Source organism: Triturus cristatus, chromosome 4_1 (assembly GCF_964204655.1).
Source record: "Triturus cristatus chromosome 4_1, aTriCri1.1, whole genome shotgun sequence".
Taxonomy (NCBI): Eukaryota; Metazoa; Chordata; class Amphibia; order Caudata; family Salamandridae; genus Triturus; species Triturus cristatus.
The window spans coordinates 414820843-414843898 of NC_140585.1; the positions used below are offsets into that span (position 1 = coordinate 414820843).

General features: G+C 48.6%; 1 protein-coding gene across 1 annotated transcript in view; it reads right to left on the reverse strand.

Moving 5' to 3' along the window:
* ZFC3H1 (zinc finger C3H1-type containing) overlaps positions 1–23056 on the reverse strand; it is an 844920-nt gene that overhangs the window by 710590 nt on the left and 111274 nt on the right. Inside the window, exon 8 of the mRNA XM_085652529.1 lies at positions 15643–15846. Coding sequence (XP_085508655.1) covers positions 15643–15846 — 204 coding nt within the window. The remainder of the gene's footprint in view (positions 1–15642; positions 15847–23056) is intronic.

The following is a 23056-nucleotide window of genomic DNA, read 5'->3' on the forward strand; positions in this document are numbered from 1 at the left end:
GTCGGTCTAAGGACCCAAAACAAAGTCCTGCAGGACAGATCATGAAAAATGCCCCTCTCTGCAAACCAGACTGTCAGGATAGTAGTGCATCATGAATGTAGGAAGAACACACAGAAGCCTGGCAAATGTTCAGGATAGGAACACTCCGCATTCTAACGCAGTGAAAGCAGCTTTGGCCCTGGCAGAATGAGCACACTTTCCGGAGGCTGCTTTTTAGCTAATGGGTCGAAGATCTTACTGCAGAGCACGATCCAATCTAGTGGGAGATGGTCTCATCTCCACTGCTTTGCCATTTTTTGCTCCAGAGAAACCCTCAAAGAAATTATAGTCCACCCGGTATTCCTTTGTGTAAGAAGCTGAAACTTAATAGTGCATCAAAATGATGTACACTGTGCAGAGTTCTGGCAACCCCCAATTGGTTTAAAGAGGCAAAAATAACGCAAATGCTTTTTTGTGACAGTGAGGGTGAGCAGTTAGGCTCATCAGAGAGCAGTGCTAAGCATTTCTTGTACTCTGAGGCACTAAATGAGAAACAGTCCACTTAATGAGTCTTTACACAGCAATGCTTCACTATGTGAGAAAAAGCATACGTTGCATACAGTTATTTGCGATCAGTTTCTGGGAGTCACCTTCTTCGGGTTGTAGGGGGCAAGGTTCAAACCACCACCAGCAGTTACTCATTTTCTGCCCTGGAGCGTCCGGGTACAGAGGTGCTGCTTGGATTTGTAGCTATGCACTCTGCCAGTGGAAAGAAGGGGGGCCACCAAGAAACAGGCTGCAGAGGGGGACTTGGGGACAAGTGCGGGAGTTTCCAACACGGGGCTCAGGTCACAAGGGTCCTGGGAACAAAGGCACCACGGCTCATCTGTACCCGGGCTGGGGCCCTCAGGTGCAGAGTGGAAAGGTCGGCTAGGCTCTGTGCATCCTAGGCCCTTGCGATTGCAAGTCTCAGCGGTTGAGGGTGTAGGAAAGCGGTTTTCTGTTGCAGTAACCCCTCCACACTTTTTTCCAGACTACTGATGCACTGACTTTGTGTCCAGGGTCCCTGCCAGTCAGGATCCCAGGGCCTGTGTTCTTTCCCAAAAAGTAACCCAATTGGCATCCTAGCCACAGGTCAGCCCCAGGTACCCAGGGCACTGTGATGAGGGAAGAACTCTAAGGGCTTCAGCACTTCTTGTGCCACCCTTAGAGGCCCTGTACCTTTAGAGAGAGAGACACACACACACACACACACAACCCCTCGCAGGCTGTGTGTTTTGGTGCAGAACAAAGTGAAGTTGACATGGTACACATCCCTGTGTGCCATGCTTACAACCCACTGCCCTGGTATAGGTCAGCCACCCCACTAGCTGGGTGTACTATACCAGTAGTGAGGGTACAGATGCATGAGCCCTGTACTGCTAGTGTCTAAATCCCCTTCAAGTGTAGTGCTGCCATTAAGAGTATATGGTGCTGGGAGTTTGTTATTACGAACTCCACAGCACCATAATAGCTACACTGAAAACTGAGAAGTTTGATACCAAACTTCTCAGCACATTGTTTGATTTAAGTTCACACGAATTCTGAAATTAGAAGATTTCTTCGATACAAACCCTAGAAAAGTTGGTTCTATGAATACACCGGCCAAAATTGTGACACTGTTTCAGATTTACAAAGCTTACAAATGATGCCATCAATCTCCGACGGTGAACATATTACCTTGCAAGAGCTTAGGGAGGATCTGAACATCGAGGAAAATACAGAGGTTAGCAGTGGACTTAAACCTCGGTCCAAATTCACACCTAATAATACACATGGTAACATTGATCTCTTTAAAGAGAAAGTCAACCAAGACCTATACGCCCTTATGGATTTACCGCGCAAGTATGATCATCATAAGCACAACTTGACCAAAGCAGAAAGGATGGCATTAGATAACCTTCGAGGTGATGATTTAATCATCATTAGAGAAGCAGACAAGGGAAGGAATGTGGTGATTATGAACACCATGGATTATAGAATTGAGATAGACATCTAGGGGATCCTAGTTAACAGCAAATATCGAGTAATCCTATTCCCTCCTTTGTCACCCACAAACACCAGACTGCATGACTGGTGTAAGGGTGGTTTACTTTCAGATGAAGAACACCGGTACCTAATTGTAGAGAATCCATTTGCACCTTGTATCCATGTCCTCCGTAAAATTCATAAGAAGGGCATCTTTCCACCAGGTTGCCCTATTATATCGGGCATAGATTCACCAACAGAACAGTTGTCACAATATGTTGACAAATTTCTCCAGCCTTTTGTTATCAACCTTCCAGCATACATACAGGACACGGGAGATATCTTACTTACCTCTTATCTTATTATTCGATGGCTTATGTTCAGAAGATCTCATGTTCGTCCCCATGGACGTGACTGGGCTCTATACGTGCATCCAGAAACATTTTGGTTTGATGGCAGTACAGTCATTTTTGATGACACGTACGGCTGACCATGCAGAACACAAGAGATGCGGATGGAGATGATTAACATAATCCTGTCCAATAACTTTCCTACATGATGGAACCTGGTTTCACCACACCCAGCGAACTGTCACAAACCCTGGAGGACCTGCCTGCCTTCACTTCAAGGACTATCTCCCGAGAACAGACTGGTTTAAACTGCAGCTTCTGGTGCCAGCCAGAGACTGCAAAACCAGCACACACTGCACCCGCCGACCCAGGCCCGAGCGAATCAACACCACGAGGAGGTCCCCCCCGTGATCCTGACCCGAGATCCGGCGACCCCTGACTTGCCTCAAGCCTCCAGACGACGCCGGCAGCCTCAATCCAGAGGACCCCCTTTACCACAACCAGAGCAGGTAAAAATATCCGACGTCCCAAGGCACCCCTGCATCCGACGCCCCACGGCCTTGTGTGCCCAAACCAATGGTGCCTAACAAACCCACGACATCCCAACTTACCCCTCGAGTGGTGGTTGCACCCAGAAGATCGTCGCCCCTGAGCATGAAGTGTTTGTCCCGGATATTCTCCATTGTAAACAGGGCACCCGACCTCAAAACAGCCCCCTGCACCCGGCCGCCCTAGTGCCACTGAGGGTACAATCTCGGTGCATCACTGACCCTGGGGGACCCCTGAGTCTAACCCCAGAACCTTACTTCCCACAGTCATTTACTTACCTGCAAACCGATAACCTGTTTTTCTTCCATAGAATAACATTGACAATTTCCTTTCGAAAAAACAACTGTGTGGAGTTTAGAAAAATTGAAATATTCCTTCAAAATCAAAACAATAACCAAAACGCATTTTCTCAAATGTTTTCAGGAAATGTCCCAGTGCTGAATCTAGGCATCCGGCACGGAGTTAGAAAAAGTATTGTAAAAGTTACTTACCTGCAATTTATTGTAGAAGCCCACTCATTTCAATGTACTGCTCCATAAAAGTTAGTAAGTGTAGAGTTTTTGAAATCTAAAAATAGGCTTTAAAAATCACACAAATAACAAAAACACATTTTCTCAACTGTTTTCAGGAAATGTCCCAGTGCTGAATCTAAGCATCTAGCACGGAGAAAAAGTAACGTAAAAGTAACTTACCTGCAATTTGTGGAAAAAGCCTATTCATTTCAATGTACTACTGCTCCCCTGTAAATCAAGGTACAATTCCTATTGCATTTTTCAACTGTTCTATATCCAGTAACTTATGACTGAAAAGTAACTAATGCTTACCTGTACCAGGCTGGATTGGTTCTAAAAATAAATAATGTCTTTTTATACAAAAACAATTGGCCTAGAGTTCAGTTCTTCAGTGTGTGAATTCATTTGATGACTGAGTGTGTACATCAAATGCTTAACACTATCATCTGATACTGCCTTACTGCTCGACCAAGCTACCACTATTAGAGAGTAAGGTTATATCTAACTTTAACATCTGCCTACCTTTGGGGACTCTTCGACTCTATACACACTACCTCCCTTTGGTGCAGTATATAAAAAGCAAGTTTCATACAATGTGTTAGCAATCAGTTTGCCTTCCTGTACGAGGTCATTTGCCTTATCTTTGTATTGGTCGGCAGATGTTGAATGAGCTTCTCCAGCTCATCAGTAAGCCCTATCATATCTTGGCAAGAGAGCTTGTGTGTTGGCTATTTTCTAATAGTTTGCAGCTTGAGACGCCATACGTTTGCCTGATGCATCCAATAATTTGGATTCTTTGTATGGAGGCAGGGTGTCGACCTGAACCTTGAGAGTTGGCCCTTTTACGTGTATTAGCTACTACCAGGAAATCTAAAGGAAACGGACCCTTAATGTATATGGGGTCACTTGGAGAGGCTTTATATTTTTTGTCTATTCGGGGGTTCAGAACCCTAATCCTGACACTGTCCTTAGCCACTTCTGGTGCGTGTTTAATTAGACCTTTTAACATTAATAGGACGTGTGAAGATTTTTGCGGCTGATCAAAAGTTTTTAAGAGGAAATCCTCCTCTACAGGATCTGAATGTAAATTTACCTCATAATATGTTGAGGCACCATTGATTAACTGGGAAAAATCTACATTATCGTCTGGTGGGGATGGCTTGGAGGATAAAGATACGGGTCGTTGTTTGTATTATAGTCCGCCCATGGATCTGGCTCCTGTGGGGGATCGTTGTCATCATTGTCTTGTGGAACTATATTATCATCCCCTTGTCCGTCCCCAAGGCCCTCATCACTATCCTCTGGTTGTGAGAGTGGAAAAGTGTGTTCTGGAGAGTGTACTGGAGAAATCAGTAGATTAGGATTAATAGGTGGAGGGGGAGGAGAGGTGTTAGTGCCCATATCCATTATTTTAGCCAGAACCGGTGAATCTTGCAAGTGGTCCGGTTTCCTTTTGGAAAGAACATGACCCGTCTTTGGATGTATATAAATAGTTTTTTGTTTCGGATCCGGGAGAAAAAGTTCTTTGGATTCGATGGTCTTTTTAGGTGCCGAAGGTTTCTCCCTATGAAGAGTCTTAGACTGTTTAGGCATAGGGATAGTGTCTGTTTTAGAAAACGTTTCTCGGTCCGAAGACTTTGGTGTCAGTTGTTTCGGCTCCAAAGTCTTTTCCGGGGGTTTTGGCGTTGAAGGTATATACTCCTATTGTTTCGGCTCCGAGGATGTCGGTGTCGGAGTTTGGTCTTTTTGCCTCGGTTCAGAGGGTTTCCGGTGCCGATGGAGGGTGTGGCGTCTCGGAGGGCTTGGCCTTCGGTGCCGAAGGTGTTTTTTCGGGACCGGAGTGTGGTCGGCTCGAGCCCAAGCCAGAAGGCTTGTCTTTGGTTTTTGTAGCCATGCCAGAGGGCAGAGCATCTGAAATGTTCGACCGGTGTGGACCTGGGCCCTGTGGCAAAGGTGTTACAGGAGCCTTTGGTATGGGCTTGGGTGGGGCAGGGGCCTCAGTACTCACAGTCTGATGAGCTGGGGTGACTGCGTCTTCGACATGGGAGTCCTCTTCTTCGGAGTCCGAGACCTGATCCTCTTGTTGTTCCGAATGGCTGTCGGGGCCTGAATAGAAGATGTCCGGAATAGAGCCGCTTCCTCTGGACTTTTCGTGGCGTCGAGCCAGACGATCACGAATGGTCTTTTTGGACTTGAAAGACAGACAAGCCTCACAGGTATCCGACGAGAGGCAAAGATTACACACTGTGTGTAGGTCCGAACCAAATGACGGAAAAAAGAAAAATCTGGGGATGGAGTCGATGCCCATGCGCACTATCACCAAAGAGAGGAGTCACCTATCCCGTGACTACAAAGACTTCTTCTAACAAAAACGAAGTGCAAACATCCGAGCCAAACACCAGATGGCGATCTACGCTAATGCCTCGAACATACAGCTATATCCTTGCCACAATTGATATGGTGTCACTTTACACTTGCATCAAACAAAATATGGGTGATAGGTTGCAGACACTTTTTCAGAGACAAATCGGTCCATTTACGGCCACTCCATGTTACTGATTGAGAGGTTACATTTTTTGCTTGGAACATAACCACTTTCTGTTTAAAGATCATTGGTTCAAACAGCTCATCAGGACTGCTATGGGAAGTTGCTTTACACCTAGCTACGCCGGTATGTTCATGGGGTGGTGGGAATAAGAGCATAGATGGACAAATAACGATGGGTGGACACACCATGTAGTATTGTGGACACAGTACATTGATGAGATTTTTCTAATTTGGGACAGGAAACTCTGGACACTTTCCTGGTTTGGATTGTGGACAATGATTTTAACCTGAAGTTTACCAGTAGGACAGACAAAAATACCATAGATTTTCTAGATGTTTTGGTTAAAGTGGAAGGTAAGAACATACACACCAGTCTTTTCAGAAAAACCACTGTGGGCAATAGTATTTTACATGGCTGCAGCCACAGACCGCACAATGTAACATGGAATATCCCCTATGGGGAACTTCGGAGAGAGAAAAGGAATTGCAGCATCAACTATGCCTTTTGTGCTGAAAAGAATGGTGGGAAGCTTTAAGGCCAGAGGTTATCCAGGGAAGGTGATCAGGGGTGCCAGTGACAAAATTGCTGGGGTCAACTGGGACAGTCTCCTTAAGCCCAAAAACAGGGGAGGGGATAACAAGGAAGTGAGACCATCAACATTTACAGTCAATCTGCCACGGCCTGTAATATCGTGAGAAAGCACTAGCCCTTGGTGCGATCAGACCTTATCGGCAAGCTGGTAAGTTCACGTCCCCACATCACCTACAGGAAAAGTGAATCCCTTGAGGAGCGGTCGGTACTGAATATGCTACTTACCAGTATGCATCTGTTCTTGGCATGTAGGGCTGCTGACATTCATATCTGTGCATAGATCGCCGCCTAGTGTTGGGTCCGGATGTTTGCACGTTGTTGTCCTGGAAGAGTCTTCGAAGTATCCTTGGATAGGTGACTCCTCCCCTGGACTACAGTGCGCATGGGCATCCTCTCCATCCTCAGATTGTTTTTCGCCATTGTGGCAGTGATGGAGTAGATACAGAAAGTGATGACCATGCTTACAGTAATTCTGAGAGCTGCAGCTGCTACAGGCGCCGGGGAGGAGGGAGGGCGATATGAATGTCAGCAGCCCTACATGCCAAGAACAGATGCATACTGGTAAGTAGCATATTCAGTTCGAGGCATGTGGGCTGCTGAATTCATATCTGTGCATAGAATACATAGCAGTACCTCCTATTAGCGGCGGCTACCAGTGCCAGCTGCAGCGGTCTGAAAAAGGGTTTTGAGAACAGCCTGTCCTACAGCTGCCTGCTGTTTTGAGTGCACATCTACACAATAGTGTTTGGTAAATGTGTGTGTAGTGGACCAGGTGGCTGCCCTACATATATCATGCAGGGGAATATTTCCTAGAAAAGCCATGGAGGTCCCTAACTTACGTGTTGAGTGGGCTCGTGGGGGAATAGTTAATGTGCGTTTTGCCTTTTGATAACAAATTTGGATACACTTAACTATCCATCTGGCTATCCCTGCTTTGGAGATGGCGTTACCTTTGTGGTGTGGGGCAAAGGCAACGAACAGTTGTTTTGTCTTCCTAAAGGGTTTGGTCCTGTCGATGTAATACATGAGGGCCCTTTTGACATCTAGTGTGTGGAGTGCCCTTTCCGCGACAGTTTGTGGGTTTTGGAAGAAAACGGGCAGTTCAATAGTTTGATTCATGTGGAACTGCGATATTACCTTGGGCATGAATTTGGGGTTGGTACGTAGTACGACCCTGTTGGCATGAACCTGTATAAATGGCTCTTGAACTGTTAGTGCCTGGAGTTCACTAACTCTTCTTAAAGAAGTGATCGCTACCAGGAAAGCTACTTTCCAGGTGAGGAATTGAATCTCGCATGAGTGGAGAGGTTCAAAGGGTGGACCCATCAGGCGTGTGAGGACCAGGTTGAGGTTCCACATTGGAGCTGGTGGGTGGCTTGGTGGAATGACTCGTTTGAGTCCTTCCAAGAATGCTTTGATGGCAGGCACTCTGAATAGAGAGAGGTGCTGCCTGGTTTGTAGATAGGCTGATATTGCGGTCAAATGGACACGTATAGAGGTGTACGCCAGATTGCACCGGTGTAGGAGGTAACAAATGATGTTTTGGATGGAAGCGTCCAGCGGGTTAATGTCATTATTACCGCAATAAATGACGAACCTTTTCCATTTGGCTGCATAGCAAGCTCTTGTAGTGGGTCTCCTGGCCTCCTTGATGATGTCCATACAGTCAGGTGGCAGGTTGAGGTAGCCAAACTCTAGGACTTCAGGAGCCAGATCGCCAGGTTCAGCTGTTGCGGATCTGGGTGCTGAATCTCTCCATGGTTCTGCGTCAAATGCGCGGGTTTGATCCGCAGCCTTTGATGCGGCACCACGGAAAGTTCGAGGAAGGTGGTGTACCATGGCTGGCGTGCCCACGTAGGAGCAACTAGGACGAGTGTCAGGGAGTGTTGTCTGAGTTTGCGAGCCACCAGCGGTATCAACGGCGCTGAGGGAAAAGCGTACACAAATCTGCCGGACCAGTTCATCCATATCGCATTGCCCTGCGACTGCGGATGTGGGAACCTGGCGGCAAAGCTTTGGCATTTTGCGTTTTCGCTTGTGGCGAACAGGTCTATCTCTGGATGACCCCACTGCTGGAAGTACGGCTGGAGTACTGATGGGTGTAACTCCCACTCGTGCATCTGGTGGCTGTGTCTGCTGAGCAGATCCGCCATTTGGTGGTCTTTGCCGGGGAGGTGTTCCGCCATGAGGAATATGTTCCTCTGAATGGCCCACTTCCACATGCTCTGAGCCAGATGAGACAACTGTGGAGAGTGTGTTCCTCCCTGCTTCTGTATGTAGTACATGGCAGTCATGTTGTCCGTCCGGATCAACACGACCTTGTTGCACAGATGTACTTTGAATGCCTTCATGGCTAGGAAGATTGCCATCAGTTCCAGAAGGTTGATGTGCATTTTCTTCTGTTGTGTCGTCCATAGTCCCTGCACTGTGTAGTGGAGTACATGAGCTCCCCATCCCTGGAGAGACGCGTCTGCTGTCAGTACTATTTGTGGAACAGGCTCTTGGAACGGTCGGCCCTTGCAAAGGTTTTGTGGATTCCACCAATGCAGAGAGTTGTATGCCCGACCGCTCACCAACACTAGGTCTGTCAACTGTCCTTGAGCCTGATTCCACTGACGTGCTAAGCACTCCTGAAGCGGGCGCATATGTAATCTCGCGTGCGGGACTATGAAAATGCAGGAGGCCATCATGCCCATCAACTGCATGAACACTCGCGCAGGAAGGGAGTGTTGGGGTTTGAACTTGGAAATCAGCATTTGCATGCTGTTGATCCTCACTAAATTTGGCTGAGCTGTGGCCGCCAGAGTGTCTATAGTCGCACCCAGGTACTGTTGTACGTGTGCGGGCTGGAGATGGGATTTTGGGTAATTTAGTGAGAATCCCAGACTGTGAAGGAGGTGAATGGTGCGGGACATGTGGCTGGCACATTGCTGGGCTGACTTTGCTTGAACGAGCCAGTCGTCCAGGTAGGGGTAGACGTGTATGTGCTGCCTCCGTAGATGTGCCGCCACAGTAGCTAGGCACTTTGTGAAAACCCTGGGTGCTGTTGTCACGCCGAAGGGCAGGACTTTGAATTGATAGTGCTGTCCCTGAACAGTGAACCGGAGGTATTTTTTGTGTGAGGGGTGAATGGGTATGTGGAAATACGCATCCTTGAGGTCCAGTGTGGCCAGGAAGTCTCCCTGCTTGAGAAGCGGAAGGACTTGCTGGAGAGTGAGCATGTGAAAGTGCTCGGAAAGAATGTACCGGTTCAGGGGTCTTAGGTCTAGTATAGGCCTGAGTGACCCGTCCTTTTTCGGTATTAAAAAGTAGAGGGAGTACACTCCCGTACCGTGCTCGTGGACGGGTACGACCTCTATAGCGCCTTTTAGAAGCATACTTTGCACCTCTTGCTGTAAGAGCGTTAAGTGCTCTGAGGACATAGGACGGTTTCTTGGAGGTATTGTGGGTGGAGTGGAGGTTAGCTCTAGACAGTAACCGTATTTGACAATATCTTTGACCCACCTGTCCGTGGTGATGGAGTTCCACGTGGACAGGAACCTTTGTAGCCTTCCCCCGACAGGTGTTATGTGGTCGGGAGGAAGGGAGAGGGCGTCACTGCTTGTTCTTGGGGGAGGACCTGGTGTTGCCGTAGCCGCGTCCTCTGCCCTTTGTACTGGAGCCACGATATCCACCCCGGGTGTTTTTATCGTAGGTGGTTTGGGTATTGCCTTTGTTGTATGTCTGCTGTGACCCCTGTCCTCTACCTGCTCCTCTATTTCCGGGGCGACGAAAGGAGCTGCTCCGAAAGGACTGAGTCTGGAGAGCCCCCATGGACTTTACAGTGTCCGTGTCCTTTTTTATTTTCTCAAGGGCTGTGTCAACCTCCGGCCCGAATAAATAGTCGGGGTTGACAGGTTGGTTTAGTATATTATTTTGCACCTCAGGTTTGAACCCGGAGATTCGCAACCAGGCATGTCGTCGCAGCAGGACGCTTGTGTTTATGGCCCTGGCAGCCGTGTCTGCAGCATCTAGTGCACACTTGATGGAAGCATTTGTGAGTAGCTGTCCCTCTCTGATAAGAATTTCTGCACCTTCTTTGAACTGGTCAGGGAGATATGTATGTATGTATAAAATATTTATAGAGCGCACTGCAACCCTACGGGCATCCTGGCGCTGGCGGCACAGTGACAGGGAAGGAGAACGAGGGATTATGTTCTAGGAAAGAGCCAGGTCTTGAGCTGCCTGCGGAAAAATGTCAATTCCTGAACCTGTCTGAGCTCCATCGGGAGAGTGTTCCAGAGACGAGCTGCCGCAGCACTAAAGGCTCGTCCCCCCAAGGTGGATCTCTTTGTCTTAGGAATTATAACCAGCCTGGCTGCCGAGGAGCGCAGGCTGCGCGTGGGAGTGTACCATCTAAAGAGATTTTGCAGTGGCCCGGGGCCAAGGCCATGAAGAGCTGTGAAAACTATACACAGAGATTTAAACAGAATTCTCTGTTGCACCGGGAGCCAATGAAGATCAGAAAGTGCCCTGGTACTGGAAGAGAAGCGAGGACTCAGGAGAGCAAGTTTGGCAGCAGCTGACTGGATACGTTGGAGTCGCTGGATCAGATAACCTGGGGACCCGAGCAACAAGGCATTACAATAATCCAGACGGCTGAGAATTGTGCAGCGAACCACTGTTCCTCTGACATGAGGAGGGAGCAAAGGTAGAAGTCTACGTAGGCCTCTCATAATCAGGTGACAGTTCGAGGCCACTTTGTTGACGTGTGACTCTAGACTCAGCTTCTCATTAAGGCATACCCCCAGATTACGTACGGTTTTCACAGGGACCAAGGGTGTGTCCAAAGGAAGGGGCCAGAAATTAGAGGGTAAAACTTGTGGCACCTTACCTACCGAACAATGTAGAATCTCGGTCTTAGCACTATTGAACTGCAGAGAATTGGTTTTCAACCACGACGTCATTTCCCGCATGCAGTTGTGGAAGGAAGTTAAAGAATCCACCTGGTCACCTTCCAGAGAAACAATCAACTGTGTGTCGTCAGCATAGTTGACAGCCATGATGTTACTAGAGTTAATAAGTTTAACTAAAGGTTGCATATAAACGTTAAACAAAATCGGGCTGATTGAAGAGCCCTGAGGGACACCATGTTTATTGGGCAGGAAATCTGATTGGTATGGAGGCAGAGTTACTGCCTGCCGTCTGTCTAAGAGATAGGAGCAGAGCCATTTCAGAGCCAGATCAGTAACCCCCACCTCTGCAAGTCTGTGTAGGAGGATGTTATGATTAACCGTATCGAATGCGGCGGATAAGTCAAGCAAAATCAGGGTTGCAGAATGCCCCTTATCCGCACGCACTCGAAGGTCGTCCAAGGCAGTAATCAGTGCAGTTTCGGTTCCGTGCCCAGGACGGAAACCGAATTGATTCTCCTCCAGCTTACAATTGCTCTCCAGGAAGCCCGAAAGCTCCTGGCTAACCAGGCGCTCAGCTATCTTAACCGGGAAGGGCAGTAGGGAGATAGGACGATAGTTCCCGTAACAAGCGGGGTCCAGCGAGGGTTTTTTCAGTAGAGGGGAGACCAGAGCATCCTTCCAACAGGCCGGAACCACAACGCAAGTTAGTGACTGGTTAATAATCTGATGGAGGTGCAGAAAGGTTTCCGAACCTACTTCCTTCCAGAGTTTCTGCGGCAGAGGGTCCAACGGGGAACCCGAGCAAACTTTCTTAGCTATGATGGAGAACTCCTCCAAAGAAGGGCAAGTCCAATGGTCCAGACAGGGTCCTGCCAGAGACTCTGACTCTATCGTAGGGCCTGCATCGCCATGCGGATCGGTTCTCAATAAATCCGCTCCATCCTTAGTACTAGTCACAGGGACGAATTGCAGACCCTCAATGATACCCTTTATTTTGTTATGAAAGAAAGCTGCCAGTCCATTGCAAAGATCCTGAGAAGGAATGATCTTATTACCCAGACACTCTGGGTTCGTGAGGCCTTTCAGGATGTTAAAGACACATTTAGTACTGTTCGGGGCTTTCAGAATAAGGTCGCAAAATACGACGCCTTCGTAATTACAATGGCTTGCTTATACCTGACTAGCAGTTCTCGCCAGGCAATCTTGTCACTGGCTAGATACTGCCTGCGCCACCGTCTCTCAGCGTGTTTACACTGATGTTGGAGTAGTTGCTCCAATGTATCATAGTGCGCTCTATCGTAGCGAGCGAGGAGCGCTTGAGTGTTGGCTATGCGCCATATGTTGGCAGCCTGGGCGGCAACTCGCTTGCCAGAGGTCTCTAAAACCTTGGACTCTTTGTCCGGGGGAGGAGCGTCACCTGTCGTTTGCGAGTGTGCCCTCTTGCGAGCATTCGCAACAACAATGGAGTCGAGAGGTAATTGGCCTCTGATGTAAGTAGGGTCCCCAGGTGCTGATCTGTACTTTTGGTCGATCCTGGGGTTTATCACCCTTGCTCTGGTGAGTTCCTTGAAGATGTCCTTGGCTGGTTTGAGGACCCCTTTTAACATGGGCAGAGTCTTTACATGCCTTTCCGAGGAAGCGAAAGTGTCCATAAGGAAGTCGTCTTCCACGGTGTCAGAGTGAAGCTGCACTCCATGATTATTCGCAGCACGTTCAATAAGAGCGTTGAACGCTGCAGTGTCCTCTGTGGGAGATGTTTTCGCTCCATAGAGTTGTGGGTCCTGTGCATCTAGAGGTGCACTGGGGTCTGCAGGGTCGCCCCAAGTTTGATCAGGGTCCTGTTGGTCATCAGGGTCCATGTCTCTGTGGTAAGGGACTTGGTCATCCATATAGTCTGCCAACGCATCCGTATCGGAGTGTGTGGGAGAGAAGGATAGTGGATCCCGGTAGGGCGAGTCGAAAGATTCGCAAAGCACAGGTTCTGAGTCCACAGGCAGCTTTCTTTTTAGTGGGATCCTGAAAGGGTCCAAGGGTGGCTCCGAAGTTATCCTCCGGTCATGGATAATCATCCTGCCGGTGTTGGCGTCGATGTAATGTGACGGAGACGTCTCAGCAGGTGTAACCGTGGTGTGGGTGACCCGTGTCCTGAGTTGGAACATTTTTGGGATCGTGGATGGCGGCAGGCCAAAAGTTATGTTGGCTGGCGCCGAAGAGGCTGCTTGAGCTTTTAGTGGGCCGGAGCCCGATGTGTCCTGGAGGGCCGCTTGGGTTTTGCTGCCTTGTGCTGCAACGGTTCGCACTTGAAGCGCTTTCGAGGCCTTAGCGCCTACCAGGTTTGTAGAGGCGGCCGTGGACTTTTTCGGCGCCGGTGGGTCATCGGGTCGAGGGGCGGAAATGGCCGTCGACGTCTTCGATGCAGGAGGCTTTGGTGTTGCCGTGGAAGCGACGTGAGACGCAGCAGGCAGTATGACCTTTGGTTTAGGAGTCGATGGCGTCGGCGCCGCGAGCCGAGCAGGTTTGATGGCACCGAGGGCCTTTTTCCGTATGCCGACTCCGGCGTCGGCCGCTTCAAGTTCGGCACCGAAGTCTCGTTGGGTGCGCTCGGTGCCGATGCGTGTTGCTGGCGTCGAAGGTGTGGAAGGCCTCGATCCGACTAGCGCCGGTTTCGGTTTCATTTGTACCAGTGCAGCTTTCGGTTTCGGTTTGGTAGAAGGGAAACCAGCCGGTTTAGGTAATAATGGCTGCCGCTGAACGTCCGAGGCCGGGCCCGAGGGCGGGGCCGAAGAACTGCGGGATAGGTCTCGGGTAAGGCCCGAAGGCGATCCCTCGACCGGAGCCATAGACTGTGGCACTGGGCTCTCGTCAGTCTGAACGGGTAGGCCTTGCTCGTCATTGGAGCTACTCTCTTCGGCCCCTAAGGCCTCATCGCCGTCTCCTACCTCGGTGTTGTCTTCATCTCTGCGAAAGAGTGATTCGTCGACGTCGTCCGAACCGGAGTCATGTTCGGAACCGGGATTGGAGGGTAGGATTTCCAATTCCTCGACATCTTCGGCGTTGAAGATGTCTGCCGGGGCCGGTGCCGCGTGCTGCGCTTCGAGTCTCGCCGCTCGTCGATTCCGTAGAGTCTTCTTGGAACGGAACCGGGCACAGGCCATGCATGTCGATTCGTCGTGGTTCGGCGACAAGCATTTGTTGCACACCGGGTGGACATCGATATGGGGATATTTCGCATTGCATACCGGGCACCTCTTGAATGGTGTCCTCGACTCCATCGTCGGTGTCGTCGATGGTCAGGTAAAAAGCGAAAAGTTGTTTCCAAAGTTAGTAAGCTAACAGGTAGAGTCGAAACCGATCGAGTGAACAGTACCGACGCGAACTAAAGGCCTTTTGGCCTCGACAAAGTTTTTTCCTAACTGGAGTTAAGATAGCACATCCGAACCCAATGGCGGAAAAAAACAATCTGAGGATGGAGAGGATGCCCATGCGCACTGTAGTCCAGGGGAGGAGTCACCTATCCAAGGATACTTCGAAGACTCTTCCAGGACAACAACGTGCAAACATCCGGACCCAACACTAGGCGGCGATCTATGCACAGATATGAATTAAGCAGCCCACATGCCTCGAACACAGCTATACTAATCAGCAGCAGAGCTGCACAGGTATCTGGCTGTGGGAAATACCGGGCTTCTTTAAGTGTGGGAAATGCAAGGCATGTGCCCAGAGTTCCTACAAGAAAGCATATTTTCTCACGACAGTGGAATTTGTGACATGCAATAGTGATTTTTTTTTTTTGTTGCAATATGTAGGGAGCACTATGTTCCCAGTCAAAAAACATTCATGAGCATTTGCGTACTGTGAAGAAAGATCAGAGTTATCCCATGGCTAGATATTGCATTCTCCAAAAGGCACTGATAAAATGTACAGAAAAGTAAACAATCCACCTGGCATATTTATTTTTAACTGGAAACCATTCATTTTCAACAATATTGCTATAAATCGACAATGCATCTATGAAGCATGACAGATAGGCAGCAGGGAATCTAGCAAATCAGCCAGCCCTAGTGAAGCTTTGCTCTTTCCAGCAATACCAAGATGTGTAAAAAACATGTTTAAAGAGGGTCAGACATTAAAACTATTAAGGAATTGACGCAGAGAAATAAGCAACAATTGAGCTGACTTCGTGACAATATTATCTGTCGGCATTCTATTACCTCTGGCTTGTATGTTCGTTTAGTCATTAATGATTTAAGCAGCTCCTCCCGTAACAGCATTTCTTCCTCCTCTTCCTCATCTGCAAAGGGTGGTTTCGGTGGCTGTTCTGGCTCCTCAGGAGGAAGGGGCGGAGGTGGTGGAGGGAGCTGATGAGGAGCACAAACCAGACCATCTGCATAAACTGTTACAGTTGGTTTCACATCCTAGGGCAAATAAAGAGAAAACTACCATAATACAAATCTAACAATGTAAATAAAAAAATCGCATAATTGCATATTTAACACAGAAGCACAAGTTACTACTTGTGTAACGATATATCGTAAGTAAGTGATAGAATCCTTACCTTCGAATATCCCCAGGCGTCAGACTGGATCTGGAAAGTCTTTTCGTAGCAGCACCCCTTGCACGTCAGTAGGTGGCGTCGTGCGGCTCCGTGTCTGTCACGAGAGGAGGTCACTGGAGACTATTTAAGCGCCACCCATGCACGCTGACGTCAGTTCTGTACACGACTTTCTGCGCCAAGAACGCAGAGCCATGCAAGAAACTGACCACTGGTGCCATGAAACTAGCGCCTTGAAAGGGTATGACCTTAACCCTAGAAATCAGTTCGCAGAACAGGGAGGATGGCTGGGGCGGTAAGTAATCACTAACTAATGTCTTTCAGATACACAAGTTACTACTTATGTAACAATACATCTGAAAGACACGTTCGTGATAGATTCCTTACCTTAGAATAGATACCCAAGCAATACCAACCCCGGTGGTGGGTCTGCCAACAGATTACACCAGAAAGTCACGGGAGCAGAGACCAGCCAAAGCCATCTCTCCGGACCGGACTGTCAAGGCAGTAATGCTTGGTAAACATGTGCAGCGAGGCCCACATAGCTGCCTGACATATGTCCTGCAAGGGGACGTCGCGTCCCAAGGCAGTAGTGGCTGCCGTCGCCCTGGTAGAATGGGCACGCAGCCCCACAGAAGGCTCTTTCTTAGCCAACGATTAACAGGCCTTGATGCAGAGAACAACCCGAGAGATGGTCCGCTTATGCACAGCCCGACCTCTTAGCGCACACGTAGCAAACAAAAAGCTGGTCATCCCCCCGGAACTGTTGCGTGCGCTGCAGGTAGCACGAGAGCGCACGTTTTGGGTCCAGACTGTGGAGCCTCTCTTCCTCTTTTGAAATATGCAGAGGCGGAAAGAAGGTAGGCAAAGTGATGGTCTGCCCGATGTAGAAGGGCGTAACAACCTTTGGCAAGAAAGAAGGACGGGTCCTTAAAACCACCTCGTCCGGATGAACAGAAAGGAAAGGAGGTTTGGAAGAAAGAGTCTGGAGCTCACTCACTCTTCTGGCAGAGGTGATAGCTACCAGGAAAGCAGTCTTGAGAGTGAGAAGACGCAAAGGACAGGTATGAAGGGGCTCGAAGGGAGCGCACATCAAATATGTCAAGACAAGGTTTAAGTCCCATTGAGGCATTATGAAAGTCACAGGAGGAAACTTGTTCGCAATGCCTCTGAGGAAACGGTTAACAACTGGGGACTTAAAAAGAGAAGGCTGATCTGGTAGCCGTAAAAAGGAGATGGCTGAAAGATAACATTTGATAGTGCCCAGAGCAGAGCCCTGCTGGGCCAAAGAAAGAAGGAACCGAAGGACTGAAAGGGTATACACAGCCTTAGCTGTGCACCATGCCACAAACTTGTTCTACCTGCAGGCGTATACCGTTTTAGTGGAGGGACGCCTGGCTGCCAGAATGACATCTCAGACTTCAGGAGGAAGATCGAAAGCTGTCAACTGTCGCCGCTCAATCTCCACGCATGGAGGTGGCAGCTCGACAGGTTCGGGTGGAGGACCGTCCCCTGCTGCAGCGACAGAAGATCCTCCCAAAGAGGCAGACTGATCTGGGGATCGATCGCCATGCTGAGTAGCTCGGGATACCAGTACCTTCATGCCCAATCCAGAGCCACAAGGAGGACTTGGGCCCTGTCACGCCGAATCTTCAGTACTTTGGGCAGAAGTGGTATAGGCGGAAAGGCGTACAACAGACGGCAACCCCACTTGCGACGAAAAGCGTCACCGAGCGAGTGCTGCCTTGGAAATTCCAACACACAGAACGGATGACATTGCGCATTCTCTTCGGTGGCGATTAGATCTAACCAAGGCTCTCCCCAGTACTGAATGAGTGCTTGCACCACGTCCGAGTTCAGACGCCATTCGTGATCCATCAAGCACGGGCAGCTGAGTTTGTCTGCCAGGTGTTGAACCACCAAAGTGATGCCTTGATGTTCCAGCCAGATCCAGAGGCGCAGAGCCTCCTGTCATAGGGTCCAGGACCCCACCCCTCCCTGTTTGTTGCAATACCACATGGCAGTGGTGTTGTCCGTGAACACCTGCACCACACTTCCCCAGACAACGGGAAGGAATGCCTTCAGTGCAAGTCGGATTGCCCGAAGCTCCAAAAGATTGATATGGAGCCGGGACTCCGCCGGAGACCAGAGTCCTCTGATCTCCGCCTCTCCCAAGTGGGCTCCCCATCCCAGGAGGGACGCAATCGTCACCACTGTGTGCTCCGGTTGGGGAAGGGAGAGGGATCTGCCATTGACCCAATTGCAATTTGTGAGCCACCACTGCAATTGTCTTGCAGTGACCTCCGAGATCTGGACATGATCGGACAGGTTTCCCTGATGCTGCGCCTACTGGAACTTCAGGTCCCACTGCAGAGTCCGCATATGCCATATGGCACTAGCAGGATGCAGGATGCCATCAAGCCCAGGAGCCGGAGGATCATCCTGACAAACCCAGCATAGAGGCTGAAAGATCAGAATCATAGCCTGAATATCCTGGACGCGCTGCTCGGGAGGATAAACCTGAAACAGTGTCGAATCCAGAACCGCTCTGATGAAGGGGAGCTTCTGAGAGGGATTCAGGTTTGACTTCAGCACGTTGACAGAGAACCCCAGCAAATGCAGGTCGGCGGCTGTAGTCTGAAGGTGGTTGACAATTGCCTGGGGCGTGCCCACCTTCAGCAACCAGTCGTCGAGGTAAGGGAAGACTGACACCCCTGACATGCGCAGGTGAGCTGCGACTGCCGCCATCACCTTTGTGAACACCCGAGGGGGGCTGGTAAGGCCAATGGGGAGCACGGTAAACTGAAAATACTCTGGCCTACTGTCAACCGCAGGTAACGCTGGTGGGCCGACTTAAGTCTTTGTTGACCCGAATCCGAGGGCGAAGACTTGGAGCCCGAGGAGCGACGACTGCGGCCCTACGAGTGTTCCCGGGAGCGATCCCTGGACCTGGAATGGTGCTGGGACGAGTGCCGGACCTCTAGCAGCTTCCGGCACCACTCACTCAAGGCCTTCGGGGCCATCGCCCGACAGTCCCGGCAGAACCGGTAGTCGTGGTCGGTATCCAGGCAGTAGAGGCAAACATCGTGGGGGTCCACCACCGACATACTGCGACGGCAGGCCCAACAAGACTTAAATCCAGGCATCCCTACGTGCACCAAACAAAAAAAGTCAAAAAGTCTTAAAAGTTAGTCAAAAAGTGACTAAGGACGCTTTGACAAACTGCATTGCGCACCTTTTTGTTAGCCTGTAGCTGTGGGTGCAGTCATTGAGCCAGCAACCTTTTGCCCGCCGGTCCCGCTGCAATCGCCACTGCCCGCACTTTAACACCTGGTCTCCCCCTGCCGCCGAAGCTAGTTTCCAGCAGAGCACGGCCGCAGTTACGGAGGGGACCACAAGTGCCAGAAGCCGCCTACGAGGGATCCGCGCCATTGGGTCCATAAATCTCAGCGCGTCCCCAGCGTCGCGGGATTGCTCGCAGGATGCGCCGGGCAAAGCCCGGGCCAAGGGCGGGCCCGTTTAAGCCCATCAGAGACTGACTGACAACTGGACTGGGCCCCCCCCTTTATGTTTTCAATTCTAGTAAGACTTTATTCATACATGTTTAATATCTCATTTTAATTCATTAGTATGATATTTTATATTTAGCTCCCCGATTCTGGTTAAACTAACAGGCATCACAAACATGGCATCGAAAACCAAAACGTCTATTACGGGTGTTGGAGGTGGACTAGTTGGTACCATAGATGCTTTCTTTACTGAGGCAGTCACCGCTCTGGAGAAGGAGATAGCCTCAACTGAACGGCGATTATCCCTTGATCCTGTTTTTATGAGGAAATCATCATTGGGGAAAATTGCCACATTACCGTCCCCTGAACAAATACTGACCCAGAATGTTCAAATGCCATGTCAACAATGTGAACTCTCAACTATACTCGATATAAGTGGCATTGACGCAAGCCTAGACTCCTATATGGCCTATCCAATAGCCGGGCCGGCGGCAAAGCCTCCTGCTAACTAGTAGCAAGCAACCATTAGATCGTATCCATTCTGATTTAGCAGAGGGTAATGCCCTTACTTTAAAACGCAAACGTGGTGGAAAGCAGCATAAAGGATCGCGTACTAATAAGAGTAAAAGTGCTTTCCCTATGTGTCAAGATAAGGGGGTCACATACAGGAACAAAACATCAACACAGGTAGAAAATACTGGCTCGAAACACACAAGTCCTATTGTTGACATAACGGAAAGCCCGTCTACACATGGTAGAAGCACCGTATGCTCATTGGATAATACTGAGCACTTCATTCTTCCATTGTTGGAATGTACAAGAAGGATAGGCATACAGCTAGAGAAGGATAGGCATACAGCTAGAAACACTGGAGAAAATTACACAGGATAATTCAGCCCTGTTGAAAAAACTGGGGGACATAAAACCTACAATAAACAAATCACTCGCATCACCTAAAAATAGACAAAAGCCATTAGCCAGTGCTAAACTGGGACAAGGCAGTAAAAATCTGTCAAACCAAGAAGATGGAAAGATAAAAGCTAATGATTCCCAGCAGGATGGTAAGGCTGGTAAAGAAACCAAATTAGATAGCCTCAAAACAAGCACAACCAAGATCCCAGATAACATGGCACTCGAATCAGACAAAATAGTGGAATCCAGAAGCAAAGGACACAAAGAGAGTTAATCTCCCCCCGGACTCCTATCCCTATGTAATTGTGCTAGCAGGGGTACCGGAGTGGAAAAACAACAGGGATGAAACTTCGGACAAATTGAAGAACAAGGTCATGTACTGGCTAGGGAAAAATAGACCCCTTAGACCTGACTTGTGTGGGGAAATTATTAACGTTCGTAGAGCGAACTGGCTGGGACCTAAAGCAAAAGACATTAGTGGCGACTGTATCATCGTAAATTTTAGAGATCCAAGAGTAGCGCAATTTATTAGCAGTTTTCCAAACTATGATAACTCTGGCGGAATTTTCTCTCTGGACTTAAGCTATTTCTATCCACCGGCCCCATTTGTTGTTGTTGGTAGCCAGAGGTCACATAATACACGAGACGAAGAAAGGCACCCACATACTGGAAGCCGATTTACCGCCCTTAGGGCACCCATGATGCATGGAGGTTTCATGCTGTATAACCCTCATGATTACCGACAGACAGGGAACCTATTTAATGTTCCAACCTATAATAGATTTGACTCTTTGTCAGGTTTGGGGGGTGGGGGGGGGTGGGAGGGGGGGAGAGGGGGGGGGGGTGGGTTGACCAGCACGGGAATAGGCATTTGATACCTGTGTAGAAAATATCGACTCCCCTCTGGAAAAGGCCAGTCTGGTAAAGGTGGATCCCCAAGATGGAGAAGGACAGACCCTGGCCAGGATAGAACATATACATATAGAAAGGTTGGAAGTTGCACAAATGGGGGACTAAAATGTGAGAAAGGGAAAAACAGATAAGAACATAGTAAAGACCATTAATTCAAGACACGCCATATATGAAAGGATTAAGGATAACTGGACTATCACTTTTTGGAATATTGCCGGACTTAGGGCCAAGCTGGATAACCCGCTTTGGTTTAAATTAATTGAAGGTCATGATGTCATATGCCTGCAAGAAACGTGGGCAAAAGATGTGTACCATTTGAATGGTTTTAAAACAGTTTTTACCCCGGCAATAGGCTCACTACATGGCAGAGCCAAGGGCGGGCTCTGCACAGGTTTCTAATTGTTTTAAATGCAAAAGTATTGAGGTTTTTTATAATAACTGCTATTACCATATTGTCGGTCTATATATGAATAATACTCTCTGCATTCTGATTATTAATTTATACAACAATGTTCCCTCGGCTGACTTAGCTTCAGTATTTAAAAAGCTAAGCTCTGAAATTAACTCTATAATTTGCAATGAACGAAAGGAGTTAGTTGCCATATGAGGGGGTTAATTTAATTGCGCAATCTGCAATAGAGTTGGAAAAGGAAACTGTGGATTAACCTTGGACAGGGAGTCCATATCGACACTTCGAACATAATGGGAAGGGCGACGCCCTGAATGAGATCCTCTTTATGACTTAGGGTTTGCAAACAAATTATGCCAACCAGAGGTCCCGTTCTCTGCAACTTTTTGTGGTAGAGGGTTCTCGTCTGTAATAGACTACGTTTTGATTTCCTCGTGTTTTAGGGGAAGTGTTGGTAATTATAGTGTATTAGAAATGTACCTTAGCAATCATTTCCCCATCAGGGTGGAAATTATAGACCCTCGTGCCATCTCTGATAGTAATATCTCTTCACTGAAACCTGGGAATGCTATCTCTAGGCAGAACGGACACGCCCTAAAGTGGTCTAAAATTGTACCTGCCGAGTTTCTTTGCTATCTAATTAAGGCCTGTAATACATGTTTTAATACTTGTCTGGACATGGTGTCCAAGGACATCGAAGTATTTAATAACTTCAAATCAATTATAACATGTATAAAGGAAAGTTTGCGGATCAGTCTGAAAAAACATAATAGTAAAAAGAAGGGATGGTTTGATCAAGAGTGTACTAAGGCACACTCTAAACTCAAACAGGCATTGAACGGGCATGTTAAAGACCAGAAACAGATCAGGGAGCTTCGGAAATCCTATAAATTGGCCATCAAGAATAGGAGGGCTAAAATAAAGAAGGAAGCATGGGAGGATCTATTAGGAGCTTCTGAACGGAGGGACATGACAGCATTGGAGGGCAGTCAACGCACCATACTTTAAGGATGATACTAAGGCGCGGGTTGAGATTGCCATTGCCGAGGATGAATGGGTGAGTCATTTTGAGTCCCTTTATAGTCCTGTAGACCCCCTGAGGAAACCGATCGAGCAGGATACGCCCAAAGTACCTACAAATACTAAAGGTTTGAACCTCTCTTTTACATTGGGTGAGGTGACGAAGGGCATAAGTTCGAGTCAGAGGGGCAAGGCACTGGGCCCAGATGGTGTACCGGTAGATGTTTTCAAAAATAACGTAACATTATGGGCACAGTTACTAACAAGATTCCTTAATGCAGCTTGCACGGTGGGCCTCCTTAACACTTGGT